At 38.7% G+C, this 13,264-nt stretch overlaps 1 protein-coding gene and 1 long non-coding RNA gene across 2 annotated transcripts in view; one reads left to right on the top strand and one right to left on the bottom strand.

The window, feature by feature from the left end:
- Positions 1 to 13,264, bottom strand: part of LOC143718418 (uncharacterized) — a 227,329-nt gene that overhangs the window by 128,608 nt on the left and 85,457 nt on the right. The window lies entirely within an intron of this gene.
- LOC143718452 (uncharacterized) lies at positions 592 to 4,783 on the top strand. Its single transcript, XM_077209512.1, has 14 exons — positions 592 to 791; positions 952 to 1,020; positions 1,091 to 1,159; positions 1,273 to 1,341; positions 1,428 to 1,800; positions 1,907 to 2,192; positions 2,266 to 2,289; positions 2,394 to 2,603; positions 2,674 to 2,765; positions 2,843 to 2,947; positions 3,078 to 3,265; positions 3,419 to 3,583; positions 3,657 to 3,900; positions 4,050 to 4,783. Exons 5-14 carry the CDS (start codon positions 1,441 to 1,443, stop codon positions 4,068 to 4,070), a joined length of 1,695 nt encoding a protein of 564 aa, XP_077065627.1. The 5' UTR covers positions 592 to 791; positions 952 to 1,020; positions 1,091 to 1,159; positions 1,273 to 1,341; positions 1,428 to 1,440; the 3' UTR covers positions 4,071 to 4,783.

The raw sequence follows: 13,264 nt of genomic DNA, 5'->3' as shown, positions 1-13,264 counted from the left end.
CAACAAATGGAGAGATCTCCGGTCTGCTCTTGGTCTGAAACGGGATCCTCAGTTGGCTTTTTTCTTGATAAAACGGTAAGATATAGCCCAGTCTCTAATGTTTGATACGGCCAATCTATGTATGACAACAAATGATGATGCGTAAAGTGTGTAATGCTTTAGCGTAAGCTAGATACATGTACAATCAGAATTGATTTTACTACCATTGTTAGTGAACAGTTTCATAAACTAGGAATTGTGTTCGGAAGAATAGTACAACATGAAACATAAAACATATCCAATAAAAGATGCTAACTATGTTTTTGTGCATGGCCTGCCGATAACGTTAGCCTTGTGTCCATTGCTAACATGCTAAGGTGTTCATATCATTGACCAACAAGGAAGAACGCCGTTGCATTGGCTATATTGTCTTTTTCGGTAAAAATAGTAAATTGTTCCCGTGAATGTGGTAAATTTTTTATGTAGTATATATGAGGTATGTGGGGGAAACAATGTATTATACTCTATGTAAAACAATACCTTTCTTCAGAGGCTAACTTTACTGGGTCTGGACCTGGTTTAGCTCTGATTTAATCCTATTTTCGATATTACTCTGATGTAATAATCATTATTACCTGTACATGTACTCATTGTATTCTGTATGGTAACAATGGCTTTCTTGTTTTCAGCTATGAGGAGACCGTAGTAGCACCATCTACATCCACACCTCATCATCAGGCATTTACTAGTACTGCAAATATATTGGGAATACCACATCCACCAAGTTCAGTCACGGCAGGAGAGTCTGATAGGTATGTTTGCTTCCAGGGACTATTTTAGAAATAAAACATGTCCCTTGCTCCTTCTGATGTTGAATTAAACTTGTATAATGGGTAGTGTTCAACTCAGTACATTTAGTTATAATATGTGACAAACCATTATGACTACTGGGTAATAATATAATGTAAACAGGGATGACTTCCTGGTTGCTGGAGTACAACCTTTGAGAGAAGATGAAGGTTTGGGGCTATTGGAAGAAAGGTAAGCACATTTATTTTGAAATGTAACGTGCAGTGCTTTTGCATTAGTTTTTTACTGTGTTTTTCTGTAGTTTCAAGTCTATCGAGCTGCAGGATATCTCCATAAATGACCAGGAATTCTACAATTTGGAAAATAGTGTGTAAGTTGCAAATTATCTATTCTAATATTTATTTTGTTTGGGGTCATCAGTTTATGTTTTTTTTTCTTCTCAAATATTGTTGTCTAAGATACTGTATTTTATCTTTTGTACAGGATAGAGTTTGAGGAAGAACTGGACACAGACCCATATGACTCTGATTATGTCCCACCTATATCTTTGCTGTATGTTATGTCATAATGCCTAGTAAAGTCCTACAGTCTTTAACTGGTAAAGGCATGAATAAAGTGCATATTTTTTTGTTGCACAGCACTGGTGTTCCTATGCTGCAACCGACTGATGACCTACCCATCATTGGCCTTGAAGAAGCTGTCATGGATATTTGTGACCGGGATGAGCCAGCGGATGAGACACCTGAAGTAGACCTTGAGGAAGATGCAGGGGATTCAGCATCAGGCATCTCCAACTTTCCAAGCCTTCTGCGTGTGGTTGCTGAGAGTGACCTAATTAACCAGCAGGCCTGTATTACATACACCAAAAACCTGATGCAAATGGCCACTTTTCTTCAGCTGCCTATAACCAAATGCAACTACATTAACCACAGCACAGGAGTGGAGTGTGACGGCCGTCCTCCTTTCAATGTCCAGTGGCGTGTGCGAGGCACTGCAGTTATATTGGAGTGGGTGAGTACCAAATGCCTATGCAATGTTTTATAAATAATAATGAACAACAGTATAACATGGAATACAATGTATGGGCATTTGTAATACTTATTCTTTATCTGCATAGTTTTGCCCACACCAACACAAGTTGTGGATCTGGAACAGCCAACCTTTGTTCAAACATGGGATGCAAGGAGGGGACTTTATGCTTGCATCAAATATTCTATTGTCTGGGAATAATTACTCCAAGATTGCCCTCCTCTTCAAATATATGAACATCAAAATGGTGTCATCTTCAACACACTATGGGATACAACATTTTTACTGCGTGCCAGCTGTAAGGGACTTTTGGACAGAGAAGAGGGGTCTCATTATCAACCGATTACAGACTAAAGACAGTGTGGTTGTCCTTGGTAAGTAATAAATTGCATGTACCGTGTTCGCAAATTGTCAAATAGCTAACATACATATGTATTTGTATTTTAGCTGATGGACGAATGGACTCCCCAGGTATTTCAGTGGTTTAAAAAAAAAATTTCACTTAATTTTTTTTTTTTTTATGTAATTATGTATGTATTGTATGTAAATTCATATGTTCGTTATTGTTCTATAAGGACACTCAGCCATGTATTGCACATACACTACAATGGAGCTGGAGAGCCGAGACATCATAAACGTTGTCACTGTTGATAAAAGACATGTTGGTAGGAAGAGCACGTCTATGGAGAAGGATGCCTTCATCAAAACATTTGATGTCCTTTTGAGGGAGTTGAACGTCAAAGAAATAGTGACTGACGCACATGTGCAGATTGCTTCACTCATGCGTAAGAATATTTTTTGAATTTGAGATGGTGATGGTTGCATTTTTGTAATGTAATGTTTGTTTCATAACAGATCCAGAAAAGGGGAGATACAAGGAGAAGGGTGTTTTACATTCCCTTGACGTCTGGCATGCTGCAAAGAATCTCACTAAGAGACTTCATGTTGTGAGTGACATGATTTTCATGTTGAGAGTGACATGCAGTAATGAAACATTACTGAAACAATTGAATTCTTTCAACAGGCCGGGATGATGTCAGGGCAAAAAAGTATACTTGCCTGGATAAAAGATATAGTAAACCACTTTTGGTTTGCTTGTCAACTTGCAAACAACAGAGAGGAGTTTATGGTGAGTATGATCATTCAAAGTGTATGCAATAGTAATGTTAAGTACTGTAGTAATAGATGTCAATTTTGCTTCTACTATTACATTACAGAGGTTCTGGGGTGTTTATGTAAAAGACATTTGTGTATTTTAGGGTGTGTGGCGAGGTGTACTCCACCATGTCAGTGGAGTACATGAATGGGCCCTTGGCAGATGCCTCCATGGCCCTTTGGGTGATGAAAGAGAGGTCATACCCCCTGGATCTACAGCAAATGTGGCTCTGTCACAAATAGTGCTCAACCGCAGATGGCTCAAGGATATTGAGAAGTTTCTCACCTTCCGGTAAGAATGTTTATTTTGTAGGTATGGCCATCTGAATAATTGAATAAAAAGTATGTTACTATAAACAGTTATAATCCAATTTTTACATTGTTCAATATGAATATTCATTCCTGACCCTGACCCATTGTCATTTGATTTCATTATATTTCCTAGGACAACTTCACAACTAGAATCCTTCCAAAACCACATAGTCATGTATGCTGGCAAGCGGTTTGCCTTTTCATTTGAAGCCTATGAAGCCAGGACATTTCTTGCGGCGTTGGACTACAACCACCACAACAATCGACCAGTACATGTCAACAACAAAGGCCAAGTGATGTAAGTGACTGCTATATGACTTTTCAATATAATGCATGTTTAGAGCACTAATGTAATATAATTTATTCTGCAGGCAAAAAAGACTGTACAGCAAGAAGTCACAGCGCTATCGGGTACAAGCAGTGAAAGAGGCAAAAGACTATAGTTACATCCCTGACCTGCTTATGAAAATTCTAGGATTACGACTTCAGTCTGCAGGAGGACTCCCAAGAAAACGAAGCTACAGACCAGATAACCCTCGGTTACTGGGACCCCTGTCTGGCATTGTGCCCCCTCCTACAGCAGATCTGGTGCAGTCACAGGTCCAAAGAGGGCAGGTATGTTGTGAAAAACTTGTTATTCTTTTATATAAGCAAGATATCTATTTCCATTCATTATTTTAGTTACATCACTTCAGTGTTGTTTTTCTTTTCCATAGTAAACTGTTCTAACTGTTCTAATACCATTAATCCTTTTTTTTTTCTAGGAGATGCCATCAGCTCCCTGAACAGAGTCAAATACAAAAATAGTCAATGTATATTTATTTATTTTTACAGACAGGAATATTTTTTTTTTTACAATAAAGCCATTTCTTCAATAACTTGTTGCCATATTTTATGATGTGCTCACTCCTTGTTTATTGTCTGAATGGTGCTTCTTTATAGCCAACATAATTACCAAAAGGGTCAGGATATTTTTCTCGGATTCTCCACACACAGCAGGATGGAATGACAACCCGATTGCCTGTGCCGAGCCGGCCATGTTGCCAGATGGTGAAGTGCCGGTAAGCTGAGTATCGATACTCGCGATTGTCCGCTCCAGGGTCTTGGCTGTCATCCAGTGCAAGGATGTCGTTCCGGGTCTGTCGAGCCAGCCGCAGGATGCCCTCATCCAAAATGTAAAGTTCCATATGTGCACTTCTGCTGACACAGCCAGCTGGATCCTGTCTACAACATCTGTTCTCGATGTCACTAGGCATCAATCTGCAGTTGAGACAGGTGCACCAAGTCAAAGGACCACTGTTAGGTGGAGCTGGTCCGGGTGTAGCTTGCCTATAGTCCATGATGTCAAAAAGGACACCTGGTAAACGAGTGACTACCATCTCGAGTACTTCATCCCTCTCTTCAATTGTCAGTCGTTGTAACTGTGCCTGCAATCATAAGTATTCATTGATATTAAAATTTTGGCTGGATGTATGTAATTGGATCGTGTACAGTGAGACCAACCTGCAATTCTGCTGTCCTGGCTGCAGACAGCTGAGCCACACGTTGTCTGTCCTCTTCACTGATCAATCTAGATCTTGATTGTCCTCTGCCCCTACCCCGGCCTCCTCCCCTGACCCCTCCCCTGCCCCTACCCCGTCCTCCTCCCCTGACCCCTCCCCTGCCCCTACCCCGTCCTCCTCCCCTGACCCCTCCCCTGCCCCTACCCCGTCCTCCTCCCCTGACCCCTCCCCTGACCCTACCCCGTAAATTCTAATAGAAAAAGGCTGTATTGTTATTGGAATATTCTACTTAGCAGATCAATACAACAGGCTGAACCCCACAAGTCTTCGGCGGATTAGCCTGTTTGGCTTTTATGAAAACGTCATGGTGACATTTGATTGTTTATTACCTTGAGACATTTGAGTGAACGTTGTTGACCAACCGTGTACGGTATGATTATTATTTTGAACTATTGCGAAGTAATCAATTATATTGTTCATGAACGTGTTTTCATAACAATACAATCATAGGTGGATACAGTAAACACATAAACAAAGTTTTCTACTACCCCCGTTTTCCCCTCACACATAAGAGTAATTTACTCAAATGTCTTTCCTTCCATATATTTGAAATGACTTGCAGATTTATAACTTTATTACCTCTGAAGACATTTTGGCTGTACACCAAAGATCTGTGCGGCAGATGCTCCTTTAGTTATGAACAGCTCGTGCTCGTGCATGCGTTCGTGTGCGTGTGGTCCATGAGCGTGCACAACTCTGGTTGCAGTTTCGCTTGTCGCCAGAGGGGGGCGTAGTTCTGCAAAAACTCAGAAACCTGCGTTTTGCACCTTTAAAATGCTTCTGAATAAAAAAAAATTAAAAATAAAAGTTTAATGATCCGTTAGAATGATGTGGAAAGCATCAGAAAAGTAAGAAAATGTATAAACACTCCTTAAAATAATAAAGTACAACTACAAGGTTTTGTTTATGAATCTATACTCAAAACAACATGAGGGTGGGTAATAAATTACAGAATTTTTGTGTGAATTAACCCTTTAAAAATTGTTCTGGAACTTTATAGAAATCAATTTTATCATTGGTAACCTTCTTTATAATAGACCTGAACAATGAGATGGGGAATTCTCCAGCTCACTTCCTTTCTAACAGCAGCCAAATTCATACCCATGGACAATGGCTTGAGAGATGACACTTTTGAACTCTGCATAAGTCGTCAGGTGTGTAATAGGGAATGTCACTGAGCGGGAACAAGAATTAACCACAGGATAGCAGATGCTATGTGTACCATAGCGCAGTGGTTCCCAAACTGTGGTCCGCGGACCACTAGTGGTCCGTGAGGGTACTGCAGGTGGTCCGTGGAAAGGCAAAATAAAATATAAAATAATATTTTTTACCTTCATTTTACCAGGAATCCCCATAAAAATGTAAAGTAAATAATTAATGTATAAATAATAAATAAAAATGTAAATAAAAAGTAAAAAGAATATGTAGGCCTATATTGATATAAAATTTAAATTAAATTGTCAGGTTATTGTGTGATTACTAAAATATTCTAGTGGTGCTCGGCCGTGACGTTCAAGTTCAGTGCCGTTAGAACCACAACATGGATCGGTGGATAGCAACAGGTTCTCTGAAGAGGAAAGCGGCAGAGGCAAATATTTTGTCATTATATAAAATATTTGTCTGATTATAATTTCACCAACAGTAATTCTGGATTGCCTCCACCGAACAGGTAAATAGGAAATAAGCAAATCAGAATACTGCACGCCAAAACAGCAGTATGCGCGCAAGTGTGAAACGCTAGTGTTTCTTCTTGTTGCGTATCTTTTACTGGGGTCTCCAACACGTCGCTCAATTGGAGGTAGCGCATCAAGGGGCCGTTCATATATCGTGTCTTTTGCGCTCTCAAGTTCATTATTTCATGTAGGCGCGCGGCAAGTGCGCTCATAATTGAAGTGACGCACTCATTTTTTTAGGCGCAGCGAGATGAAAACACCTCAACTTTTCATAATGCCGCAAACGCACCGCAGTTCATGTGACAAGAACAAACAAATCAGCTTCATCCTTTCCGTAAACATTGAAAGCTCAGTCAATGAAGAATGTAAGAATGCACGTGCACCCAAACACTACGGGTGTTTTTCTCTTCTCCGTAAATAAATCTTGTAGCAGAGCTACAGCAAGCGTTTTTCGGTGGTGGAAATCTATTAGCTACTAAGCACAACTAAGTTGTGGAGAGCGCGCATAGCAACGACAGACGGCACGGGAAAATCGGACCGAATTTTACTATTAGCTAATAATTAAAGATAAGCTAATGTGCATCGATGTAAATGTCAATAATTATTTTTATAAAAATGATTTAAAGGCTGAAATATGTGAGGTTTATCTTTTTATAAAACCTTTTTTTGTTAAAACTTTATTTTTATTTCATTTTACTATATGTGCCTATAGGGGTGGCAGGGGTTGGCGGCAATGTAAGTATCTGGATATTTGCCGCGGGGCGAGGGCTTCGATTACCTCTCTCTTTTTTGACCATACATGTTTGCATCCCTGAAATGAACCTGATTATGCCCTCGGGCGCTTGAGTATATAAATAAATTAAATCTGTGGCAGCCGTTGTGTGCAGTAAACTTTCTTTTAACAAGCTGTTGTACTGATGTGATGACCAGTTATAGTTTTAATGTTAGTAAGCCTATTTAGAGGTGCGGATTAATTCAGGAAGGACTGTGTGTAGATATATTTTATTATGTGTATTATGAGGTGGTCCGTGAAAATTCTTGATTACAAATAGTGGTCCACACACACAAAAAGTTTGAAAACCCCTGCCATAGCGCACATGACAGTCATGGTCAAATTCCATGACAATTTTGAAATTTTCACGGTCTGCATGAATTAGTGGAACATGAGCCTGTCCTGTCAGCCACTGGCAGAACCTGCCAACATTAATGTTCATGTCATTGATGCGTGTTTCTGCCTTAACATCTTCATCATCACGCTTCTCTTCAGGCATGTCTCCTATGTTGCCCTCTTCTGAAAAGGTGATAAAAAAAATCATTGTTAAAGTATATTTTAAGTAGGGTTAAAAGCATCATAACTTGATTAATAAGATAATCAAGTTATAGTTCCTTGTTTGCCATGAAACAAAATAGCATTACTTCTATTACAAAGAAAAATATAGAATAGGCTGAAATCAGATTGCAACAATTAGATTGATTACCTAAATACTTAAATAGATTTAAAGAGCGACGCTCCTGCCCAAGTGGAAAAAAAGTATACTTTATTGTATTTGAAATATATTCCCTTTTTCAATAGTACATTGCAAATATACTAACAAAAAATGTACTATCTTTAAATATATTAAAAGTATATTAGCATCATCCTTTTTACCTATTTTTACAATACAACTTTTAACACACTTTAAAATAATTGTACTTTAGTATATTTTCTAAAAGTATATTGAAAAACAAGCATACTTTTAACATATTTCTAAAAAGTCCACTATAAGTACATTGGTTAAAAATATATGCTTTGTTACACTTTTAAGAAATATGCTAAACACAAGAATACTTTTAGTGAAGTTTTAGTGCATTTAAAGAAAACATACTTATGTTGCTCTTACTTACAATACATTTTTGGAGTACTTTGTGTAAGAACATAGCAAAATGATTAAGCTTTTAGTGTGTTTAAAATATATGAACTTTATAAACACTTAGGCCTAAAAAGTGTACTAAGTATACTTGAAATTGTCTCAATGTAGCATCAAAAAGTACACTAAATACACTTAAAGTTATACTTTAGTATAATTTAATTATAACTAAAATACACTTAGTACAAAAAAAATTTATCCAAAATAGCACACTTCAAGTTAACTAATCATTAACACACTTGAAGTATACTGACAATTAGTCTGGCTGCAAGTATACTTAGCATACTTTTTTTTCACTAGGGTGTGCATGAGCATGCCTTGAGTTTGAGAAAAGTGGCCTTTTGAGTTTGACGTGGTGTAACTGTTTAGGCAGTTGGAAACCGCTTCAGCTGTTTCAAGTTCAGCAAAGTTTGCTCCGGCTGGTAAACACCTTCGTACTACCATTTTTCAGTGGCGATTATGTAATAGGTAGGTGTCTTCAGAGGTATATTGCTGCTGTGAGTATATCGGGGCTTTTAGTGTTCTCTTATTTAATATGGTAACATTGTTAATTTGTACAAATTATTAGGCCTGTCACGATAACAAATTTTGCTGGACGATAATTTGTCCAAGAAATTATTGCGATAAACGATAATATTGTCGTTCCGAGACCATTTACATCTAAAGCCCTATTCGCACTGGATTAGTATTATCTGGCGACCTTGTGTGATTTAGAAATCACCCCGCCACATCTGTGTAGGGTGTGCGTGGTGGGGTGTGTGGTGGTGTTGGGTGTGCATGTGGGGTGTGTGAAGCATGTGGTGTGTGTGGTGCGGTGTGTGGTGTTGGGTGTGCATGTGGGGTGTTAGTGTGTGGTGCGTGTGCATGGAGGGGTGTGTGTGGTGTTGGTTGTGCGTTTGGGGTGTGTGATGTGAGTGTGTGGGGTGTGTTGTGTGGTGTGTGGTGGTGTGCGGGTGTGTGGTGTGGTGTGTGTGGAGTCTCTGGCATGGCGTGTGTGGCGTGCGTGTGTGTGTGTGGCATGCGTGGCGTGTGTGTGATGTGTGAGTGTGTGTGTTTCTGTGTATGTCTGTATGTAAAATTAGGTAGTAAGTTAGGTAGCAGCAGAAAGTACGGTAGAACAGTTAGCATTTGTGTATTAGCATGTAGATACAATGTGTTATCCCACCGGTCACTATTGTTGCCGTTGACATGTTTGTGAGTTCTATGAACACAATAAACAAAGTTGAGTAATTGCAAATGCATATATCAATACTAGACACCCTAAACATGATGTGTACCAAAAATCTCTGTCCTATCTTTATGTTAACATACTTTACTAATCTTTTCTTTGGGAGCTTTCTTGTTGCCATCCTCTTCACTTGGCACAAACAGGAAATAAACAGCTCTGGTCATGTGACTATTTACAGTAAACATGCGACACTGCACATATTTCATTGAGACCCTTTATTATTTCAATATCTGCTGGAAATGCATTGATAGATTATTCAGTAACATTTTTATAGCCACTATTGTGACCGGTGGGATTAAATGTCAAGCCATGGTTGTCATCCAGTCTCTTTGAGAGAGAGAGAGAAAGAGAGAGACGAGGAAAACAAACAAGCATGCAAATGGAAATTATCGCGTCCGGAAAAATCATCAAGCTCCTTTTTTTTATCGTGCGATTAATCGATTTACCGACTATCGCGACAGGCCAACAAATTATTCACCTTCATCCTCCATGTCCTGTACAAAAGGTCAATTCTAGAAGTTGAATTAACATTCAAGGAAATGTCCTACCACACAATGTCTTCCCTTCTTTGTATGGACACTGCCCCTGTATTTCCACATGACAAAATCCTGTCTGTGCACACCATCAGGGTTGCATTGTCAGCTGCCTTAATCTATAAAACACACAAAACAGGGTCCAATTTGTTATTTTGAAACTAAGTATCTGAAAGTATGGAATTAATAATGATAACATTTAAACATTTGCCACCAATGCAATTTTTTAACATTTTAATGAACTACTACCTCTGTTATTAGTTCCATGAGTTCAGGGTCTGTAATGTCATTTTCATTTATCGCTTCCTGATTGATTTCTCCTGTGGATATATAGCTGTAACACCACTGCATAAAAAAATTTGGGGGTGGTCCCTCCTGTGTGATGCTGACAGCAAATATTTCCCCAATAGTCCTGCAATCCAACAAATAATTACTGCACATTGGGTAGCAATATCAGAATCAGTGAGTAGTGAGGTTGCTTTTGAGAGAAAAGTACAATAATCTGAAACATGTCTTGTATATGGGGTTTAACATATTATGGCACAAAATCGTTATACCCCTACTTGTATGAAAAACTCATTACATATGGTAAAAGTCCATCTAATGTTAATCTTTTTGAAACAACAGAATTGTTGTAATGCAAGTATCTGTGTGCATGTGAACAGTCAGTGTGAAATGCTAGGCTAACATGGATTCGGTATATAGAAAAGTGTTACTATATAATTTCACTTTTTTATTTACATTTTTTATAACCTACTTGAAGTTGTGTTTGTCCATGTCCGTCATTGAATACTTTGGGTTTTTGCCGTTATCTCCTCCCTCAAAGAACCGCTTCTCTATTCCTGCCATCATTTCTTTTTAGAGTATGAAATAGAGAACATTAAAAAATGCATAATTTTTGAGCTCTTGGTAGATAACAAAATAAAAAAGCCATACCGGTTAAAAATTCTTTCCTCAGAGCCCCATTGTCAATGCCAGCTTCTCCAATAAAAGAAACTCTAACTGTACGTTCACACCGCCGCCGGTGAGAGCGGCAAAATTCGCTCTCGCCGCCCTGCCAGCGACGCCTTGGAAAGATTCGTGGACGCTCCGATGCTGTGACGTAGATCGAACGCGTGGTCATTTTTACAACTGTATTTAAAGGGGCCACAAAGCATCAATCATGTCGATCGTTATTTTTGCAGAAAATTGATCGATGGAAAAACTTAACAATTATAGTGACATGTTTGCTAATGAAATAAACAAATTAAAAGCCATTTGTGTGTTGTGGCTTTTGTGTTCATGGTTAAGTGCTATTATATTCCCGCTGAAAAACAAGCGTTCTAGCGCGAAAATATTGCCTATAAATACTAATGTTGCGCGCCTTCTTATCAAATTCAAATGATCAACCTCCTCAATTTTGCTTGGGAACTAATGTGGTCGGAACCAAAGTTTACAGGACTGCGTTCTCTGGACTCCTCTCAAACGCAGCACCTCTATATTCCGATTGGTTCCCGCCGGTTGCCGCCGAACCGCGTCATTGCTTATTACCATAAAGTTGAACTGACTTCAACTCTCCTCGCCGCTCTCACCGTCCAAGACGCGCCGCTCTCGCCGGAGCTCGCCGCCGGCTCTCATTGACAATGAATGACTTCCGGCCACTTTGACGCTCTCGCCGGCGGTGGTGTGAACGCACAGTAAGGGGATTTTTTGGTGAAGATTTTTTCTGTCGCTGCCACTGTTTTAAGCCTCTTTCAAGCATCTGATCCCTTGTAACACATATGCTGAAGATGCTGGTTTCATCTATCCGTTCAGTAAGGGTTTTGATGACATCTGCAATGCTTAATATTGGGAAAGAAAAAAATAGGATTTATGGAAATTTCATGTCATAAATGTAAAATTAACATTCTGAAGAAAGTTTTGTTTTGAAAGTACCTTTTAATCTCTTGATGTGCCTTAAATCGTTTTCGAAGGCAATTTCTCTGTTCTGTCTGTTCCATCGGTTACTTTATCTAAGTTGATGGTCTCTGTTTCATCATAAGATCTGTTGGAATACATGCTTTAGTCATACTAAAAGATTGAGATATAGTCTGTATTTCAACAGGATAAAACAACTGTTTGATACTTGAAATTATGCTACAGAAAATGATGAGATGAAAATGAGAAGACTGAGAAATACCTTTCACCACAGATGCTTGCATGAATTTCCACAAAGTCACTGGGGTACAACCGCTCACAAATTGGACAGGCCGTCTAAAATGTAGCCCAATATTAATAAAAAAAACATATGTCAGACTTTATATTTGAGTTTCTAACAGACAGACTTACTGTCACAGACAAGTTAATGTTGGGAGTGTCATCTGGAGAGTTGTCAATGGATAATGTCAATGGCATAATGTCATTGACAAGACTGGTTGATGGCAGATCCTCATCATCTGGTGACCCCGGGAAATGTTCAGTCTGCAAAAAAAAACAAATAAACAAACAAAACAAACATATTAGCCAAAGGAAAAAGTACATTAATCTGGTTAATTTCATTTATTTAGAGCAATTGTTATGGGTAAAATACTGTTCATCAGAGTCAGTTGAGACCTTCACTGTCTCACAAGATACCACAATGTGCGGCTAATAACTGGACTGGCATGTTTTCTAAACAGGAATGGCATGTTGCTTTTGGCATTTTTTCAAACTCCTTTGAAGAGTAAGGAAGGGGTGTCAAATCAAGTGCTCCTTGCACTGGTACTATGAACAGTGTTGACTTCCCACGTGTAACTGAATATAGATAAACACCCGAATATCCTTCTGCCTCAGGGGGCACAATGCACAATTTCCTTTGTCCACATCCCCCTACAAGAAAAAAAACAAAACAAACATTTAATATTGTACAATTTCAAGTAAAGTAAATTTGCTAATAGACAAAGTACATAAAGATAAGAAGATTCATCATCTTACCAACAGCCTTGTACAACATCCATGCCCCTTTCAAATCAGCCATTTTAGTGTATGTCTCCTCAAGTTTTGTGGACAGCTGTGTATAATTAATACAAGTTTTTTATTAAAGAAAAACCTATGTATAATGTCCACCAAGCACAGATAA

This window comes from Siphateles boraxobius, unplaced genomic scaffold (genome assembly GCF_051911475.1).
Source record: "Siphateles boraxobius isolate OS27281-9 unplaced genomic scaffold, OSU_SipBor_1 61, whole genome shotgun sequence".
In the NCBI taxonomy this organism is placed as follows: Eukaryota; Metazoa; Chordata; class Actinopteri; order Cypriniformes; family Leuciscidae; genus Siphateles; species Siphateles boraxobius.
Note: the sequence above shows the minus strand (reverse complement) of the source record. Positions and strands in the feature narration are given on the sequence as shown.